Source organism: Chrysemys picta, chromosome 9 (assembly GCF_011386835.1).
Source record: "Chrysemys picta bellii isolate R12L10 chromosome 9, ASM1138683v2, whole genome shotgun sequence".
NCBI lineage: Eukaryota > Metazoa > Chordata > Testudines > Emydidae > Chrysemys > Chrysemys picta.
The window spans coordinates 3,645,488-3,665,640 of NC_088799.1; the positions used below are offsets into that span (position 1 = coordinate 3,645,488).

At 43.6% G+C, this 20,153-nt stretch overlaps 1 protein-coding gene across 15 annotated transcripts in view; it reads right to left on the reverse strand.

Annotated features, from left to right (window-relative positions):
- TP63 (tumor protein p63) overlaps nucleotides 1–20,153 on the reverse strand; it is a 138,737-nt gene that overhangs the window by 46,396 nt on the left and 72,188 nt on the right. For all 15 annotated transcript variants that reach the window (XM_065557509.1, XM_042843866.2, XM_065557511.1 and 12 more), the window contains one exon: nucleotides 16,928–17,182. In XM_065557509.1, coding sequence (XP_065413581.1) covers nucleotides 16,928–17,182 — 255 coding nt within the window. The remainder of the gene's footprint in view (nucleotides 1–16,927; nucleotides 17,183–20,153) is intronic.

The window sequence follows — 20,153 nt, forward strand, 5'->3', positions numbered from 1 at the left end:
GGGCAAGAGACGTTTCAAGGACATAATTCTAGGTGGATTAATATTCTTTCTAAATTGCAGCTGCGGAGCATTCGTTCTGTATTTGGTTCTTGCTGCCCAAACTGGATCATGGTCAGTAGCATGTGAGAAAGTATATTTCACTAGGAGTCCATGTCCTAGAGTTTTGGAGACTTGCCCAATGTTATTTACAAGAATGGCCATACTGGGTTGGACCAATGGTCCATCTAGCCCAGAATCCTGTCCTCCAACAGTGGCCAGATGCTTCAGTGGGAGTGAACAAAACACAGCAATTCTCGAGTAATCCATCCCGTCATCCACACCCAGCCTCTGGCAGTCAGCGGTGTAAAGACACCTAGAATATGGGGCTGCGTCCCTCATCATCTAGGCTAATAGCCTTTGATGAACCTATCCTCCATGAACTTACCTCGTTCTTTTTTCAGCCCAGTTATAGTTTTGGCCCTCACAACATCCCCTGGCAACGAGTTCCACAGGTTGACTGTGCGTTGTGAAGAAGTACTTTGTTTTGTTTGATTTAAACCTGCTGCCTATTAGTTTCATTGGGTGGTCCCTGGTTCTAGTGTTATGTGAAGGAGCAAATACTTCCCTACTCACTTTCTCCACACCAGTCATGATTTTATAGACCTCTGTCATATCTTCCCGAGTTGTCTCTTTTCCAAGCTGAACTGTCCCAGTCTTCTTAAGCTCTCCTCTTATGGAAGCCGTTCCATACCCCTAATCATTATTGTTGTCCTTCTCTGTACTTTTTCCAATTCTGATATATATTTTTTGAGATGGGGAGACCAGAACTGCACATAGTATTCAAGATGTGACTGCACCATTATGATATTTAATGGCATGATGATATTTGTAGCCTGGAGCTCTGGGCCTGGTGCAAGATCTTAGGCCTGAACCACAGGCTGTGAACTAAAGTTAGGCCATGTATTAAAGCAGATGTTTACAAGGTCACTATATGACCTTGGCAAAAGTGTTGCTAGTGTGGCTAAAACACAGGCACTCCTAGGAAGCAACATATATTGGGTATGTGTGAGAACACACTCCACAATTTTAGCCTAGGGACATCCTGGCCTACCACCGCCTAAGAGGATCTGCTAGAAATAATGAATAGGGATGTTGTGCCCGAGACACCTGGAGCATGATACAAGGGGTGGTAACGAGTAGCTGTCGTGAAACACGTAAGATGGTACGAGAATTATTTGTCCGAGTCTATAAATATTGGGGTGCCTCACCTTAACCCTTTGTGCGGCCCTGGGGACAGCAGAGAGTCCCGCTGCTGATGAGCCATTCCTTGCCACTGGACACTCATGTGTTAGTGTCCCTGTAACCACAGAGCCAAGGCGCTTGGACTGTGTCATGAGGGCAATAAACTTGGTCGACTGCCTTTGTCACCGAACCGTGCTGGTGGTTCCCTCTGGGTAATAGTATCAAGGTCTGCTGAACCAACTATCTGCACAGGGCTGGGACAGCATCCAGAGAGAGCACATGCACCTAACTGACAACGATATTTACTATTCTACCTACCCTGTTCCTAATGGTTCCTAAGAGTCTTCGCTTTTTTGACTGCCACACTGAGCAGTTGTTTTCAGAGAACCATCCCTGGCTTCTTTAAGATCATTTCTTGAGTGCTAACAGCTAATTTAGACCCCATCATTTTGTATGCATCATTGGGGTTATGTTTTCCAATGTGCATTACTTTGCACTTGGGGGGGGGAGGGATAGCTCAGTGGTTTGAGCATTGGCCTGCTAAACCCAGGGTTGAGAGTTCAATCCTTGAGGGGGCCACTTGGGGATCTGGGGAAAAAAATCAGTACTTGGTCCTGCTAGTGAAGGCAGGGGGCTGGACTCAATGACCTTTCAAGGTCCCTTCCAGTTCTAGGAGATGGGATATCTCCATTAATTAATTAATTTAATTTATTTATTTATTTATCAACACTGAATTTCATCTGCCATTTTCTTGCCCAGTCTCCCAGGTTTGTGAGATCCCTTTAACTCTTCGCAGTCTGCTCTGGACTTAAGTATCTTGAATAATTTTGTATCATCTGCAAACTTTGCCACCTCTTTTCCAGATCATCTGAACAGCACTAGTCCCGGTACACATGCTTGTGGGACCTCATTATTTACCTCTCTCCACTGTGCAAAGTTCATTTATTCCTACCCTTTGTTTTTATCTTTTAACCAGTTACTGAACAATGAGAAGACGTTTCCTCTTATCCCATGACTGCTTATTTTGCTTAAAAGCCTTTGGTGTTGGACCTTGTCAAAGGCTTTTCTCAAAGTCCAAGTACAATGCAGCGACTAGATCACCCTTAACAACATGCTTGTTGACACGCTCAAAGAATTCTAAGAGATTGGTGAGGCATGATTTCCGTTTACAAAAGCAAAGTTGACTCTTCCCCAACATATCGTGTTCATCTGTGTGTCTAATATTTTTGTTCTGGACTATAGAGTCAGCCATTTTGCCTGATACTGAAGTTAGGTTTACTGGCCTGTAATGGCCAGGATCACTTCGGAAGTTCTTTTTAAAAGTCGGCTTTACATTAGCTATCTTCCAGTCATCTGGTTTAGAGGCTGATTTAAGCCATAGGTTACATACCACAAATGAGTTTCATATTGCAATTTCATTTTTGAGTGCCTTCAGAACTCTTGGGTGAATACCATCTTGTCTTAGTGACTTATTAATGTTTAATTTCTCAATTTGTTCCAAAAACCTCCTCTACTGACACCTCAGTCTGAGATACTTCCTCAGATTTGTCACCTAAAAAGAATGGCTCAAGGTGTGGAAATCTCCCTCACAGCCTCTGCAGTGAAGACTGATGTAAATTTTAATTTAGCTTCTTCACAACAGCCTTGTCTTCCTTGGGTGCTCCCTTAGCACCTCTATTGTCCAGTTGTCCCACTGACTGTTTGGCAGACATCCTGCTTCTGAAGTACTTTAAGAAAACTTTGCTGTTAGTTTTTGTGTCTTATCTTTTGCTAGTCGCTCTTCAAATTCTTTTTTGGCCTAATTATACTTTTACACTTGATTTGCCAGAGTTTATGCTCCTCCCTATTTTTCTCAGTAGGATTTGACTTCCAATTTTTAAAGGATGTCTTTTTGCATCTAATGGCCTCTTTTACTCTGTTGTTTAGCCACAGTGGCTTTATTTTTTTGGTCTTTTTTTTTTTAAATTAGGATATACATTTATTTTGAGCTTCTATTATGGTGTTTTAAATTAGTTTAGATGCAGCTTGCAGGCATTTCACTTGTGACTCTTCCTTTTAATTCTGTTTAACTAGCTTTCTCGTTTTTGTGTCGTTCCCCTTTTTGAAGTTAAATGCTACTGTGATGGGTTTCAGCACGTCAGGAGAGAGTCCGTGACAAAACCCAAGTATCCTGACTCCCAGTCCCTTTCATCTAGGCACTGGAGAGACTGTCTCTCTAATAAAGTCCTCAGAAATAGGTCTTTGTAGACATTAAACTGATAGTAGATAATGTTTTCACCCCTCAGCTCATAGAGAGCCGAGAAGATGAAATACTATATTTGACCTTAGCCAGGCCAGATACTTTCTGGCCACCAATGTGAGCACTTAAAAAAAAAAAAAAAATCAAGCTCTCTTCTATTATGCACTGAAAGTTGCTAATGGAATTAACAACACGTCTAAAAGTTTTAAGAAGAAATCAAAGCTATTTAGTCAACTTTCTGCTTGATTTCTCTCTCTCTGCGCTGGCCAACCCTCCACAGTGAGTTTAGAAATTTTTGCTGTGCTGCATGTTTGAACAGGTACTGAGAGACAAACAAGTCTTGGCCCCATCTCATACAGAATGGATTGGTTGCAGATGTTCTTCTGCAAGCTACATCTTGCCTCCTGCAAGAACATTCATCTCCAAAACACATCGTTTCACCTACTTTGCCTGCAGCCAAAACTCAAAGGTTGTTTAATTTTTTTTTTATTGTTATTAACTCTAACGTACCTGCAGCCGTGCAAGCAAAAACACACCTGGTTATTTAAGATGTGCTAGGATCAGAGCTACTACCATAGATAAATGTAAGCGAGCGGAGGGTCAGCAGTCAATGTTTTCCCCATTGCAGCCCCAACAATGCCAGGGGTCCATAAAAATGCTACTGTTATATTTCAGGGCTGCCTAATGACACATTTCACTGGGACAAGTGAGACATTAGCTCATACAGTGGTAAGTGAGTCAGTGACAAGTCAGGCAAGAGCCTCTCCCTAACGAGGCTTGAGGGATGGACGATCCCTAGAAGGTGTAACTGGGTTGGAATGACCAGTGGATAAAACTGACTGAGCTAACGGTTACACCCTTGTTTTCCCAGGATAGCCAACCCCCCGAATACAGCCGCCTACACAGAAGATTGGAGAGGCGTCTTACCTGAGCAGGGAAGTGAGCACTAAGCAGATTGCCAAATGACAGCCCAGGCCAGTCACAGTTCATATACAAGCTAAGCCGTGCTTCTCTAGGAAGCCCACAAGCGCTAGCTCCTCAGAGAGCAGATTACACTAAGATTGCGTCACGCAGGAGACAAAAATATAGGCCTAGATTTTCAAAGGCGATTTTGCCTTGCCAGCTTAAGACACCTCAAAGGATGCTGATTTTTGGGGAACGGCGACACTTGGTACTTTCTGAAAAAAAGACATCTCTAGTTAGGCACACCACATCACTACCCAATATGGAAAACCACAATGCACACTAAGTTTAAAAGTGCACAGGAAAACCCTACACAACAGAGACTCTTTATTAGCCCTGTTTTAATAAGCTGCCCCCAAATGTAGAACACCATCCTGCTCCACTTTTAGTAGAAGATGCCTCCATAAGAGAGTACCGTTCTACTGTTAAGTCACTAACAATGGGATCACGGTGTAACACGTTTGTGGTCTCTCAATGACTCCACATCAAAGGCACTTATGTGGACGTGTTTTGCTAATGGCCAGGCCTGCAAATGCAACCTGGAATCCACACATCAAGATGGGTTCTTTACTCCTCAGGCATCACCAACAGGAAAGGTTCGGGGGGCAGAGGGGGCGGGGGGGAAGGAGGGCTGATTTTGCCTGCAAATGACACCAATGCAATGCTATTTCCTTGACTGGATTTGGCTTATGTAACTGATTGGAATTTAGTGAACAAGTTTGGTGAGGCTGCACCAGAAGATGGAGAATCCAGGCCTTTCTCCTCTTGGCCCTGACGGGCTAGCGGGAGCAGAAGACCAATAAAAACTTGTTTCTCTCACAGAAATCAGCATATTTTCACTGTACTGAGGGGCTGTGGTGGGGTAAGAAATTGCCATTTTTACACTGTCACTGTCCAGAGGAGAATGTCAGCTTTAAAAGCAACTGATTTTCGTCAGGTTCCTTGAAGAACGGTGTAACGATCTTCTACTGTATCTGTTTAACATTCATGAAATTGACACGTGACATATGCCATCTAATTACAATGGACCAGATTTGTAAAGGTCAGTAGGCGCCTAACTCCCATTGATTTCAAAAGTTTAAATGCCTTTAAAAATCTGGGCCAGCGCTCCTTCCCCATATAGCCATTCTAGGGACCCACGGCTCCTTTGTAGGTAGGAGTCTGCAATGATGATCTTTAGTGAGAAGCCTTTAAACAAGGCAAAATCTGCCTAAGAAGAAATCTAGCAATGCCCTGCACGGATATGCTTCAAGAACACTGGGGATAGGACAGCAAATGGATGACTCAGAATTAATAACCTGAGCAGTCTGCAGTAGGAAGAATGGGGAACAAACTCATCATAAAACATATCATCACATAACTGATTAATGAACATGTCACTTCATGTTCAGTGTCCGGTGAGCATCTCTTGGGAACTTTTCTCCTCTCTCTCCTATTGGCATGAAGCCAGCGCCCCAGGGTTCCCTGCTCCTTAATGACTGGCCTCCAGACTAGACCCTACGGCCATTGCCACTGTGTATCTTTTTCAAAAAAATTTCTCTCTTAATTGGCCTCTCAGAGTTGGTAAGACAACTCCCACCTGTTCATGCTCTCTGTATGTGTGTGTACAATGTTCCATTCTATATGCATCCGAAGAAGTGGGCAGTAGCCCAGGAAAGCTTATGCTCTAATAAATTTGTTAGTCTCTAAGGTGTCACAAGTACTCCTGTTCTTTTTGTGTATCTTTGCACTTCAACCCACCTTGGCTTGGGCTGCTCTTCCGATTCCAACTCTGGAGAGTTGGAGTCCTAGTTCCATGGTAGACTAGATCACGCTCAGGGGAAGGAACTGGGCGATGACCAATTCGAGACTGATGAAATGGTACCGATGGCCACCCAGGCTCGGGGATGCTAGAGCAAGAGTGCTACCAACTCTACATCAGACTGCTCTGCTGGCCCTCCCACTCCCTCTCGCTCTAGCCACACAAACGGGAAGAGCGGCTTTCATTCAAGCAGACGCTCAAACCCTTTCTGCATAAGGATTTCCCTCTGGTGTGCCTTACAGTGTTGACACTCGAGACATACAGCGGAGGAAGCATTACATTACCAGCTAAGCCAGGGCCAAAACCCAAGCACACTTTGATTTTGAGGTTGGAAACTTCAAAACCAAAAAGTTTCAATTGGCTTGTTTATCAACTTGAAAAATATTTTAAATGAATTTTTATTGCTACGTAAATGTGATGAGTTAGGGGCGCTGAGAAATGAAATGCAACCACAAATAAACAAATAATAATAATAATAAAAAAATCTAGTTCTTCTATAGCATTTTTTGTCAGTAGATCTCAAAAGTCCTTTATAAAAAGGTCAGTATCATTGTCCCATTTTACAAATGAGGAAACTGAGGCACCGTGAGGCAAAGTGACTTGCCCAAGGTCATCCAGCAGGCCAGTGGCGGAGCCAAGAATAGAATCCAGGTCTCCTGGGCCCAGCCCAGAGCTGTGTCCACTAGACAACACTGCCACAAAGCAGAGCCAGCCTGCGGAGCAGCGGAGAACAGAGCTGAAGAGGTAGTTCGGCTCCCATGCTGGATCTGAGGACTCTGTTCAGTCGGTATGGCTAGCGATATGGACAATTCTCCCCTGGAAATCGCACATTTCATATGGCTCAGGAGACCAAGGACATTTTGGCCTTCATCAATCCAGACCAAAAGTCATGATTTTTATATATATATACACACACACACATACACACACACACACACACACACACACACACACACACACACACACTTTAAAGATATTTTTGATCTTCCTCTTTAAAAAAAATTACCAAAATGTGCTTTAAATATTTGAAAGGAACTAGGTCAACAACTTCAGTATTTCCCTCAGAAAGAGAGAGCACATTCAATTTTTAAAAATGCATAGTCAGTAGCAGAAAAACTAACACAAAACCAGGATTTTCAAACTGAAGCCACACTTAAAAAAATAAAAAAAATATCATACTGTTGCAAAAGAAAGGTCAGCCATGAAACTGTATTTCCTCATTTTTATCTGTGATGCAACTTCACATTCACCTAAATGTGACATTTTGTATTGCATTAGAAAGTTACAAACTGGTCCTGTGTATCAGATGTACGTAGCTTCCTAGCTTAGAAAACAAAAACAAACCCACCACCTGGTATCACCGTATGTATCAGACAGCAGAACAGCTCCTTCCAGGTCAATTTCGTTAATCTGGTATATAAAATGTGTTGAATTTTATTTTTAAACATTTTCCTGTTTGTAATAGGACAGTAAATGCATTCTCAGATCAATAAGAAGTTTAAAATAAATCAAAACACATTTTGAACAGGTTTAGTTCTAGAAATGGAAGCTATTTTTGGTAGCTAATATGCTATGTGAAAATACGGACATTGCACATCTTCCTTACATAGTAAAAACCTTAAGAAAAGCAGTTATTGTGACATGGAAGTTCATGCTCCCTCTATTTACAAACCCCCCTATCTGGGGCTAGGGTGACCAGATGTCCTGATTTTATAGGGACAGTCCCGATTTTGGGGTCCTTTTCTTATATAGGCTCCTATTACCCCCCCAGCCTGTGTCCCGGGTTTCACATTTGCTGTCTGGTCACCTTATCTGGGACAGTCTTTTATGCAGAATATTTACCCTCATCACAACCTGCTCAACTAAATCACTCCCTATACCCCAGTTCAGCACGAGGAGCTTAACTTTAAGCACAAGTAGTCCAACTGACTTCACACACACTTAGGCAGGTGCTTAAGTGCATTCTGGACCTGCAGCCCAGTCTACAGCCTATTAGAAGGAAAATTGGCACTTTATAAATAACCCAAATAGGCAGATACATAATCCAACATGTTCCATCTGAGCTAAAAGAGGGAAATATTCTGCCCAAGCATCCCCCTTTCTACTTTGCAGGTGCAACAAGGGTTTATTTTAAACACTGTCCTCCCACCCCAAAATATTAAGGTATTAAATTACACAAGAATGACGTGACCTATATTTTTGAATCTCAAAGCTTTTTAGTTCTGTTTAATGTTATTGATTTATTTATTTTAAAAACACACTAAAAATGGACATGTTTGAAATAAGGCGGGAGGGAGGGAAGTGGCAGCTGTACAACGAGCCAACACCACCAGGAAAGAGAGATGTTGCTAACATTTATATTTTTAAAAACGCTCCCCGATCTACACGACACAGATGAGTCTGATTGGGACATAGCCCCTGCGCTGCACCACCAATTTACCACGGGACCTCGTGCAAGTCTGTATGGCCAACATTTTTGACTGTCCAACTTGGGACGGCGAGGGCCTCATTTTCAGAAGCTCTGACCGCTCACTGCTCCAGTCAGTGAGCGCTGAGGGCACTCAGCCAACTGAAAATCAGCCCAAAGTCAGCCCCCGTGCTGAGTCCCTGAAAAAAAAAAATCAAGGCATCAAAATTCAGTGGCTACATTTGGAAAATTTGGCTCATCTTCTGCTTCTCACTTGCACCCTCTCTAAAACAGGGATTATAAGCCTGATATGCCCACTAGGCAGGGGTGTTGCGAGGATTAGTGCTGTAATGTTTGCACAGCACTTTGAAGATTGCAAGAACTACATAAGTGCTAAGTATTGTTATTCATATGCCAAGTTTTAACCAAGAGTGAACAACAGAAGGGGAAAAAAAGGGGAGGGGGGGGCTACTAATTTTTCCTGCTCTCACTACTTTTCAGATGCCCACCCAACCATTATCCAGCCAACATTCTTCTCTGTCAATGTTTTTAACCCTTACTTCACCTAGCTCCCAGAAACCACAAGCCCCACACAGATTTGATTTGAAAGATGGCCCCTTTCCAGGTTGTGGCTGGTCCTTGTAAAGTTAATTCCTCTGGCAATAGTGCTGGAGGTCTGAATCATGTGTTTCTTTTCACACGGTAATTTTTTTTAACTATATGTATATTATAAATATAGTACAAGATCCTAATCCAGGCTTATGATTCTTTTTATTCTTTTCTCTTGAAAGGTGGGGCTTTTCGGGTTGCATTGGTGACAATTATGTTTAATTGACACTTTTTCTTTCTGCCCTAGACACAGAGAATTCTCATTAAGAACCAAAAAGCTTTGGATTTTTTTTTTATTAAAGCTGGCACAGAATGAGACTTTTGCTGACAAAAGAAAGCAAAGAATTTCAATTCCACCCAATGGTGGCTCAGCTTTTTCATTCTGCGGATCGCCAGGCAAGAGAGATACCCCCTCCCGCCAACCGTAGCCCACTCTGGAACTTGCTTTTTAGCAACGTTGGAATGGGAAGGGCTGCACAGAGCACTGGTGGTCCATAGTGAAGTCAGTGGTGCTCCACCCACATGCAGTGCACAACCTGAGACTGTGAACCTTCTGGGGAAGGACTTGCCTAAGCTCTGTATTTTGTTTAGCAACCAAAGCGTTCTTGGTGCGAGCACATTATTCGTTATCTGGTGCGCAGTGACTCAACAGACCCAAGTTCTATACCCAGCTCTAACACCAACCAGCATGTGTGACCTTAGCCAAGTCACTATCTTGTCTATCAGACTGGAAGATCCTTGTGGGAGGGAGTTTTCCTTGGGTAGCCGCTTAATGCAATGGGGCTCTGCTCTCAGGGGAGGCGCTACCCTAATACAAATATGAAAGATTAATATTAGCAGCAAAGAAACTTATTACTATACTATAAATAATTGTTCAAATTGTGTGACCACACTATCCTTGGAGTATTTAAAAGATGGAAGACAAAACAAATATATAGAGAGAAAGAGAAAAATAAATAAAATGCCAAATTAGGCAAGTTTCTGAAAACCACAGCCAGCCACATGGAAAGATACTACTAATCAATCCAGAATGTCCCTGGGAATGAGGCCCTGGTTACTATTTTTTTATTATTCTGAATAAGAATCTGGATGTGTTCAGATCTCTTTATGGTGCAAAATGCAAAAATTGATCTTCAGGCCCTTCCTGAACTGGTTTTTACGGGGGAAACTAGTTCTTTCCAGATTAGCTAGCACAAAAATGTTTCCTTGCTGTGAGGAGGCACCTCCTTCAGAAAATTACATGGAGGGTTTCCTGTCTTTCTTGGCAAAAATCAGCCCTTCAAAAAGAGACAGGACAAACTGTGAGTGCCTCAAAAGATGCCTACAGCCTTACCGCCAGGCTCGAACATGCCCCCAAGGAAAACAAATGTAAACAAGGCTCCTGAAGTGCTTCCATCTAGAAAGCAGATTTGTGGGACCTCCATTTACAGGAGTAATCACTGCCATTGACACCCATTCCCTATCGCGGCCTGTTTTGGTTTTGCTCATGTTAGAAAACCTTGCCAATGAAGGCCCGTTTCAATGTTCTCCCATGGCCTGAAAGCTCATGCATCATCGGGTATGGCTCCCCTGGTTTGTTTTGCTCTGTTTGAATGTTGAAGAGGCGTTCTCTCCCTACTGTAGCTGTTACAGCAAGAGCTAAAGGAAGGCTGTCCACGCGCACGTTGACCATTTAGCTGGCTAGCATACTGGGCTGAGGAGGTGCCCCCATCCAAGAACGGGGAAGAATTAGCTAGGGTGCCCCCTTAAAGGCAAACAGATGGAGGACGTGCTGCGATTCACTCTGGGAGCTGTGCAAACCTTCAGACTGAGGGGAGAGAGAAAGAAAGTTTTTCAATGTGAACCTTCTAACTAACATACTCTATGTGAGTAGTTCTGTAGTATGGAACCTACCCAAACAGGTGCCAATGAGTGGTTTGACATTTTTCCACCTTGCAAAGTCCCAGAACATGACCCCCTTCCTTTATTTCCTCTCTCTAAAAATCTAGGCGATTCCCAGGAAACACTGGAAAACCAGAAACCGAGGAAAAACTCTGTTACTAAAAGGGTAAGTTAGCACATTTGAGCCCTCAAAGATCGAGGAACATCAAAAGTTAAGACTGCATGTGAACTCTTAACGCTCACCTTTTATATACTGTGATAGTAGCAAACATGGGGGTGGGTTTTTTCAACCTTAGGTACACGTTTAGCATCATACAACATATCTCATATCTTCAAAAAGGATGACTCCAAGATGTTCCGTAATTATGTGTATCTGAGGCGAACGTAGACAAAATGGTACAATGTTTTTGAGATAACCGTGTGATCAAGTAATTAAAGGCTATTGCAATGTACACACACTCAAAAGTGCGGGCAGAGTTAAGGCCTTGCATGCATTTTTAACACTGGAGTTTCTGGCCTCTAGCTACTTTACCATACTGTTGGCATATAGGTTTGGGGGGGCGGGGGGGGGGTTTGGCATGAAATTGGATTTACTATTTTTAATGTGCTGTGCAGAACCCGGATTAGCAAGGGATGGCCAGTGATTTATTTAACATAAAGAAACCATTGGTCCAGTTAAAGAAGCCACCTTAATATTGCAGGCCCATTTTTTCCATGAGGATTGGAATAACTATTGCATTGTGTGCTTCAAACAGATCCTTCAAAGTCTGATTTTTAGAACTGGATGCAATTACTGTGATTGTGCACAAACAAGATGAGTAACGGCACTAGCAAATAGTTCTTTATATGCATAGCTGATCACCTGCAGGTGCAGCGAGCAGATCTGTAGGCACAGTTAACGAGCACACAAAAGCAGCTTGCAATCCAGCCCCGAACTTGAGAGTCAAAGTTCACAGAGTTCTGAATTCTGTAACGAAATGTTGCAAGGACAAATCTCTGCTAAACCCAATCTACTGGAGGGAAATATAATTAATTCTGTGTTGCCACACTTGTGATTTTCCCATGAGTCTTGCAATAGTAGGTGTTTCTCTTGAAGCCCCAGCTTCGGGAATCAGGAGGCTTCATGAAAATCTCAGCTTTCTTTAAAAAGAAGGGCGAGAGGAAATTGTCTACCTCTCATGGTTACAGAAAAAAGCATGAAAACGTGAAGCACGTTTACCTGCAAGACTTGAAATCCAAGGGGAAATACAACAAACAACCCAAAACATCTCAGGATTTATTAAACCAATCCCCTAATTTAAAATGGCCTGGCTTGTGATTTTTGATTGTTTGAGTTTGGCCATACTGTTAACTTTAGTTCACCCTGATCTCTTGCTTAGATTTTTATTTTCCTACTGCAATCAGTCTTTTCTACACGCAACTGGTTCTGCTAGTGACAGCTGATTGCCACATCTTTCACGGAAAAAGTCTGTGTGTTTTTTATCTGAGTGGGTGGGGTCAGATGCATATGACTCTTCCGTGTGCAGAAAACAATCCCAGGTGTAACACTTTTGAAATGTCTTGTTTTCTTCTGCTTCAAAAAATGGGAGGAGACATTCTGAGCCCTGGTATATGGGAATTCACTGAGAGCAAGTATCCCACAATGAGTGACAAGTCATATGGCATAGACTTCACCTTAATTGTAAGGGCTCTCTCTCAAGCTTAATGATACACCCTTGACTTCTCATTACCAAATAAAAATAAGACATTGTTCCTTTTTATAGCTTGACTTTCAGTTGATTTTTATTTAACTTAAGCTCTGGGTTCGAGATCACTGTTTAAAAAAAAAAAACAACTTCAAAGGATTTTAATTTTTGTCCTTTAAAAATAGATTTGCTTGACCTTATCTTGTGTTCTCAAGGAATTCAAAACTCAGAGACTCTTCTCAAGTCCTCTACAATCCAGTCTTAATTTGTAATTAATTTAATTAATTAAACACTGTGTACAAATGGAAAAACGAACTTGATTAGACAATGTGTTTTACTGGAATACCTACCGTACGATCATTAGAGAATGCAGAGAGAAAATTCAAAAGACTCATTGCCTGTCATACATATGAAATAAAAGAAAGTTTCACCCAACAGCAACTGCTGCTTCTCTTTGGGATTTCTGATCAACTTTGGATCAAAAACCCACCACAGAACCTGAAGTGCAAGTCAACCCTCCCATTACTTTATCCACCCTCCTTTGCATCTTTCATTTCTAGGTCACTGCTTCCATTCCAGCTGGATCAACAATGACAAAATGTTAGTTACCATCTGATAGGTATTCACTGGCCCAAGAAAAATAAATTGGTGGTCTCAGGCCAATGCCTAGTGGCAAAATGTCCATACCTCACAAAGCCACTCCTATGTGGGAAACTAATTGGCAGCCTTCAAGAGCTATGAGCTAAACCTAGCGTGACTCAGCCATGAACAACCTCAGAGGAGGCCGTTCCTTGATGCGCTCTGTCAGCCAGGACAAGAAGATCCACTGGCAACAGACACTGGTTCCCAATAGGGCAAGGTGGGTCAGCCCTGCTAAGCCACTCCCAAGCAGGGGAAAGAGCGTGATACAGTAAGTAACCTGGCTTCCTTTCTTCATGTTTTTGCCCTTGGGAACAGCAAGAGAAAGCCAGAAACAGTGCTTTAAACTCTGGGGTTCTTAAGAAGGGTGGGACCTTCTCATAATTAAGCTTTTAATAGGTCATTGTTCTGCAAAAAAAACTTTTCCAGTCAGGTAAATTCCTAAGCTGTCATTAGAAAGGAAGGAGAGGACAGACATTAATCAAAGCACATGAAGTCACCTGGGGGTGGGAGGGGGGAGAAATTAGTTACTCAACAAAGAGTCCAACAAGACCTTAATACCCGTTGCATTTGTCAAGAGATGGGGCAATCCTCCACCCTCTCTCCTCAATGTTTGAGTGTATTCTTATTTCTTAAAGCAGTAGCAACTAAGACAGCTTTCAATCCTCTCCCGCCCACCCAGCCGTGAAGCAGCCAGATGCATATTACCACCCATTCCAAGGCCCATGTGAAACGAGTTGGTGGATTAATTAGTAACAGGGCAGAGCTCTAAAGATGGAAATAACTGCTCAAGTGCTTAATAGCTGTATTGGTTTTAGGCCAGTCCCCAGTGGACATGGCAAAGAAAAAAAGAAAAAAAAAACCTCACCACCGACTAGCACTAATTTCATCGGCATTACCTGGCAGAAAGGCCAAAGTCGAGTGGGCCATGAAAACTGGGTATGTCTACACGACAGCCAGCCCGCACAGCTACAATGCTGCCGCTGTGGTACCCGTATGTACAAAGAGTCTACACTCTGGGCTGCAGCTGTGTCGCTGGAGTGCAGATGCTACCTACACTGACAGAAGGTTTTTCCCATTGATTGTATTAATGCACCCCTCCTAGAGGCGGTAGCTGGGTCGATGGAAGGATTCTTACATCAACCTAGTCGTGTCTACGCTGGAGCTCAGGTCGACCTAGCTACGTTGTACAGCGTGCAGTTTTTCCACAGCCTTGAGTGATGTCGCTAGGGTGATCTAATGTTTAGATCTGAGTTACTTTTTCATCTCTCACACAGCCCCCTCCAGGGCAGCACTGAAGCGTACTGGTGGGGCAAGCCAGCGCGACATCTCCCCATGCTGTTGTGTGGAGAAAGGAATTTGGTCTACGGGCCTGTTCACTTTTCACCAGCATGTAATTCAAATTTCCCCTGCATGCCCCCCTGCACCAGAACTGAACCCAGCATTTATCAGCTACTACCATATTTAGAGATACAGATACAGGGCATGTGATCTAGCAAAGGACTGAAAACATATGCTTGACTTTGAGCTCACGAGTAGCTCCTTGATATCCATGGGACAACTCATGTGCTTTGCTGCATTCGGGGCTCTAAATGCACTGCAAATCCATTGCATGAAAGCACTTTCCAGAGACAACTAAGGGGAGAGCGTCAAATGTTTTGGTGCCGAACTTTTCTCTTACAAAACCCTGTACCATATGTAGTGAAAAATGTCTTTTAAAAAAAAAATTATATATATCCATCCCCACCCCAAATGGTGAACACAACCCAAAATGCAACAGGAGCATTGTGCTGGAGAAATGGAAAGTAAAACTGACCAACACAATTTCCTTAAGTTGGAAAAATAAAATTACACAGTATAAAGAGAGAAATCCAGATTTTCATATGAATTTGAATTACAACTGTCTAAGGCATGATTACTAACAGGTAAGGAGGAGGTCTTTGGTTTTCTTTACAGCCTCCCTTTCACTGTAGGCACACAACAACAACTATTTGGTTTTCGAAAGAACACTATTACGTTTGACTTTCAAAATCAATTCGATTTCCTTAAGAAGACTGGACACTCTCTGAAGTGATGTTGGCAAACAGAAAACGTTCAAGATATGCAATAATTTCTTGTCGATTTCCACCCTCTCCCCGTCCCCACACCACCTTAATTTCTTTTTATTTGGACAATGAAAATAAACTGGTCAATGTAATTTTTTAAACTCCCCTGCAACAGCAGAATGCTGGCCACCATGTTTTAGTTGCAAGCACTGTGGGAGAACATTGATTTAAAAAATGTATCATGTTACAATTCAAAAAAACCCAACGTACATTTTTAATGGTCTTAAATTTAAAGGTTATTTTATAGGAACAAAAAAATGAATCTTAAAATTTACCCAGTTAGCTTGAGTTTTAAAGATGGGGAGTGTACATATAAGGTGATTTTGACAAGGGTTAAAAACCAACCACAAAGAGGGTTTAAGATGAAAGAGAAAAAACAGTGAATCTTTTAAACTTGGATGCCTAGGTTTAAAATCATTAGCCTGAAAGAATACATCTAAATATGTGAATATATGAAAGAGATTCATTTTCTTCCAGAAGGGTTATATAGGATTCAAAGCTTAAATTACAAATTAAAAATATAACTGGACACAAAGAAAGCAAAGGTCTTCTCTCCAAATGGTCCAATGGCCTCTCTTGCATAAAACCATTTAAATACAAAGATATGATTCTTTGCAGGCACAGAACTTCCCTAATGATCCAGTACTGCCAATCCCAAAAATTCAAAAATAATGAGTTAGATCCTCAATATTCACGAGATTAGCTTAAAAGATATGTACGTTTCTAACCTCTTTTGGGGGGGGGGGGGGGGATCTTGCATAATCACATGAATCCAAGAGCTGGGGTTTTAAAAAAACCCACCACCACATGCATCAGAAATAATGAGAATTGGCAACACTGGCGATCAATCCCTGCCTGGAAGATGAGTGTAGGATAAGAAAGAAAGAGCCACACCCAGAGTCAGAAAGGAGAGTATCGTTTGCAAACCAGCACTCATGGCATCACTGTTCATTCAACACCATGCTTAGCACACTAAATCGGATTGTAACATACTGATTGAGGAAGCCGAGTGGAGATTTAAACCCCTTCTTCTTCCTGGGCTAAAATCCTTATTTTCAATCTGCGGGACTGGATTGCTGTTCTGAACGTCAACCAGGGTTCAGTGCCCAGGCCCCTTATTCTTTGAACTGGAGACTTAGGGAACACATTTTGTGCACCTTGGGTGCACTTCATATCCCTTGGGTTTTCATGGAATCTCTGAGATTTTTATCCCTAACGGACATGGCCAGATTAAGATCTTGGGAGGAAGGGAGCAGAAAATTATACACTGGACACGAGTCACTGCTATCTCCTTATCACAGACCCATAGCTTTTTACTAGCCCGTCCAGTGGCTTCTAGGCCCAAGTGAAGGAGGGAGTCCCTTTCTGCAGCCTTACCGTCCATGTTGCTGACTTGGCGGTGCTGGACTGTTGAAATGACACGTCGAAGCTGTGAGGTCCCGGGTAGTCTGTGTTCGAGGGGATGGCAGGGGAGGGCGAGAGGGCGTCGAAAGTGGAGCTGGGCTGGGCGTAGGGCGAGGGTGCCGTGACGCTGTTCTGAGCGTGCTCCGTGTTGTAGGGGCTGGTGGAGGAGGAGCCATTTTGAATCTGCTGGTCCATGCTATTTAGCAGCCCCAGGTTTGTGTACTGCGGCTGCAGAGAGAGAATATTGACAGCGTTAGCGTACACTTACAAACAGGAGACACGGGTCAGGCTGCCTTTTGCAGGCTAGAAATTGCATTAACATATGTAGCATTTCCTTAGCACTTTTCATCGAAGGAGCTGAGAGCGCTTTGCAAACATTTGCTAGTTATGTCCAACACCGCCCTGCGAAGCGCTAGCCCATTTTACAGAAGGGGACACTGAGGCAGCAAGAAGAGACTTGCTCCTGGTCACACGGTATATCAACAGCCAGCCTGGGAAGAGAACCTAGATCTAATAGATTTAACAATGAGGGGGATTAACCAATGGAACAAACGACCACGGGAAGTGGTGGATTCTCCCTCTTTTGAGGCTTCAAATCGAGACTGGATGGCTTTGTGGAGGAGATGCTTTAGTCCAACCCAAGTTACTGGGCTCAATACGGGGCAACGAGGTGAAATTTAAGGGCCTGTGTTATATAGGCTGTCAGGCAACATGATCTAATGGTCCCTTCTGACCTTAAAAAAAAAAAAAAAAAAATCTATGGATCTCCTAACTCCCAATAACCCTGTACTCTGACCCCTAGACCATTCCACTCCCTAATTTAGTGGCCACCCTTATTCATTCACTCAGTAAGTAATCCCATTGAAATCAATGGAGCGTCACCAATTAAGGAGCTACTCATTAATGTGCTACAGTGTGTGGCCCTTGAGACGTTTGCATTGTGTCTCTCATTCCCACCATGGCTAGTCACAGACATCGCCCACTGACCAGACAGGGAAGGGCAGAAAGGAATTACTGCAGGTGTCTCGCTGAGCATTAGCCCTTGGCTACTGGATACAAGTTTCCTTTCATTCCAAGGAACAGCAGTGCACAGGAAGGGGCGAGCAGCTGTATTTGTATAGTGCCTGATATTTAAACAGGCAGACAACACCGGTAAGTTCCTGCCCTGAAGAGCTTCCAGTTGGAAATTAGACATGGCCTGGCCAGGAAGGACAAGGACAAGTGCAGAGTCCTGCACTTAGGATGGAAGAATCCCATGCACTGCTACAGACTAGGGACCGAATGGCTAGACAGCAGTTCTGCAGAAAAGGACCTAGGGGTTACGGTGGACAAGAAGCTGGATATGAGTCGACAGTGTGCCCTTGCTCCCAAGAAGGCGAACGGCATTTTGGACTGTATAAGTAGGGGCATTGCCAGCAGATCGAGGGACGTGATCGTTCCCCTCTATTCAACATCGGTGAGGCCTCAACTGGAGTACTGTGTCCAGTTTTGGGCCCCACACTACAAGAAAGATGTGGAAAAATTGGAAAGAGTCCAGTGGAGGGCAACAAAAATGATTAGGGGGCTGGAGCACATGACTTATGAGGAGAGGCTGAGGGAACTGGGATTGTTTAGTCTGCAGAAGAGAAGAATGAGGGGGGATTTGATAGCTGCTTTCAACTACCTGAAAGGGGGTTCCAAAGGGGATGGCTCTAGACTGTTCTCAGTGGTACCAGATGACAGGACAAGGAACAATGGTCTCCAGTTGCAATGGGGGAGGTTTAGGTTGGATATTGGGAAAACGTTTTCACTAGGAGGGTGGTGAAGCACTGGAATGGGTTATCTAGGGAGGTGGTGGAATCTCCTTCCTTAGAGGTTTTTAAGGTCAGGCTTGACAAAGCCCTGGCTGGGATGATTTAGTTGGGGACTGGTCCTGCTTTGAGCAGGGGGTTGGACTAGATGACCTCCTGAGGTCCCTTCCAACCCTGATAGTCTATGATTCTAGGAAGGACAAGCAGGGAGGCTGGAGATCAGTGGTATGGGAAGAGAACCGCTACAGCAGCGAGAGGTGACAAGACGACGCTTAGCTTTACGTTGGTGACTAACAAAAGGTGGGGAGCCCCTCGAGGGTCTGTATGTGGCACAATCAGAGGGACTTTTCCTACCTATCCAAAGCTCCCCGGGATCACAACATTGGGGGTGGGGGTGGGGAGGGAGACAATGAAAGTCCGGGCAGTTCTACAATCAGTTAGTAGGGGGCAGTGGAGGAGACAGGGGGCAGAATCAATTTTTCCCTCACGAGCTCACATGCCTTGTTTTCCCGCAATGCACTCATCTCTCTCCCCCGGGGCAAAGGGAGCAAGAGGCAGAGTCTCTTTCCAAACCTACCTCTCCCCCCTTGCATTTAGGCTAATCGTGCCCCACCCTCTTCTTCATAGAGGTACCTATGGCCTTACCAAACAGCAGTTCCAGGACAACCATAAATTATGCACCAAGTGGCAAAGCCCCTTAAGTCAAAGCACTGATTTTAGATAGTGAGGTGCATAATTAAAAGCTTCATTGGTGATGGGTATCCACATAGCACTCCCATCCCCGTATGCGGACGGCTGCAAGGAGATCTGGGATGGATTCACTGGGGAAAGTCTATTCTCCACTGGTTCTAAGCTCTTTGTCAGGGTTCGCAGGGTGGCGTCCCTGGACGTTACAACCATACAGAAAAACATATCACAACTCATTTGCTAGGCGGAAGCATCCAACATTTGCAAGGCTTTGGTTCTGTTTCAAGTGTATTCTGCTAGACAGAATCCCTAACCTCTCGGGCACTCAGCCATCCCCCAAGAGCAGAATGAAAACAAAAAGGCACCAACTGGCACTCAGCAGATTCATCTGCAAGGCGGATTGACTACACTGATATGTTACAGCAGGCTTTAGTTACACTCCCAAGCTTGGGCTAACAGCCTTGGTTACTTTGAGGGCCCTTATGTAAGGCCGACGTGTTCTTTCAGGCTCTCAAGGGTGATCAGTAGGTTGAGATATGGAGGAGAAGGGGTTGGTAAAGCATGGTCTGGAGAACCGAACACACAGGGTTGGGAGCCAGCATGGTCTAGCATCCTTCACTAGATGTACAGTGCTGCCTAGCATAACAGGGCCTCCCTTGTGGTTGGACCTCCAGGCACTACTCTACTACAAAACAATAATTATGTTCTAAGTAGTAATCCTG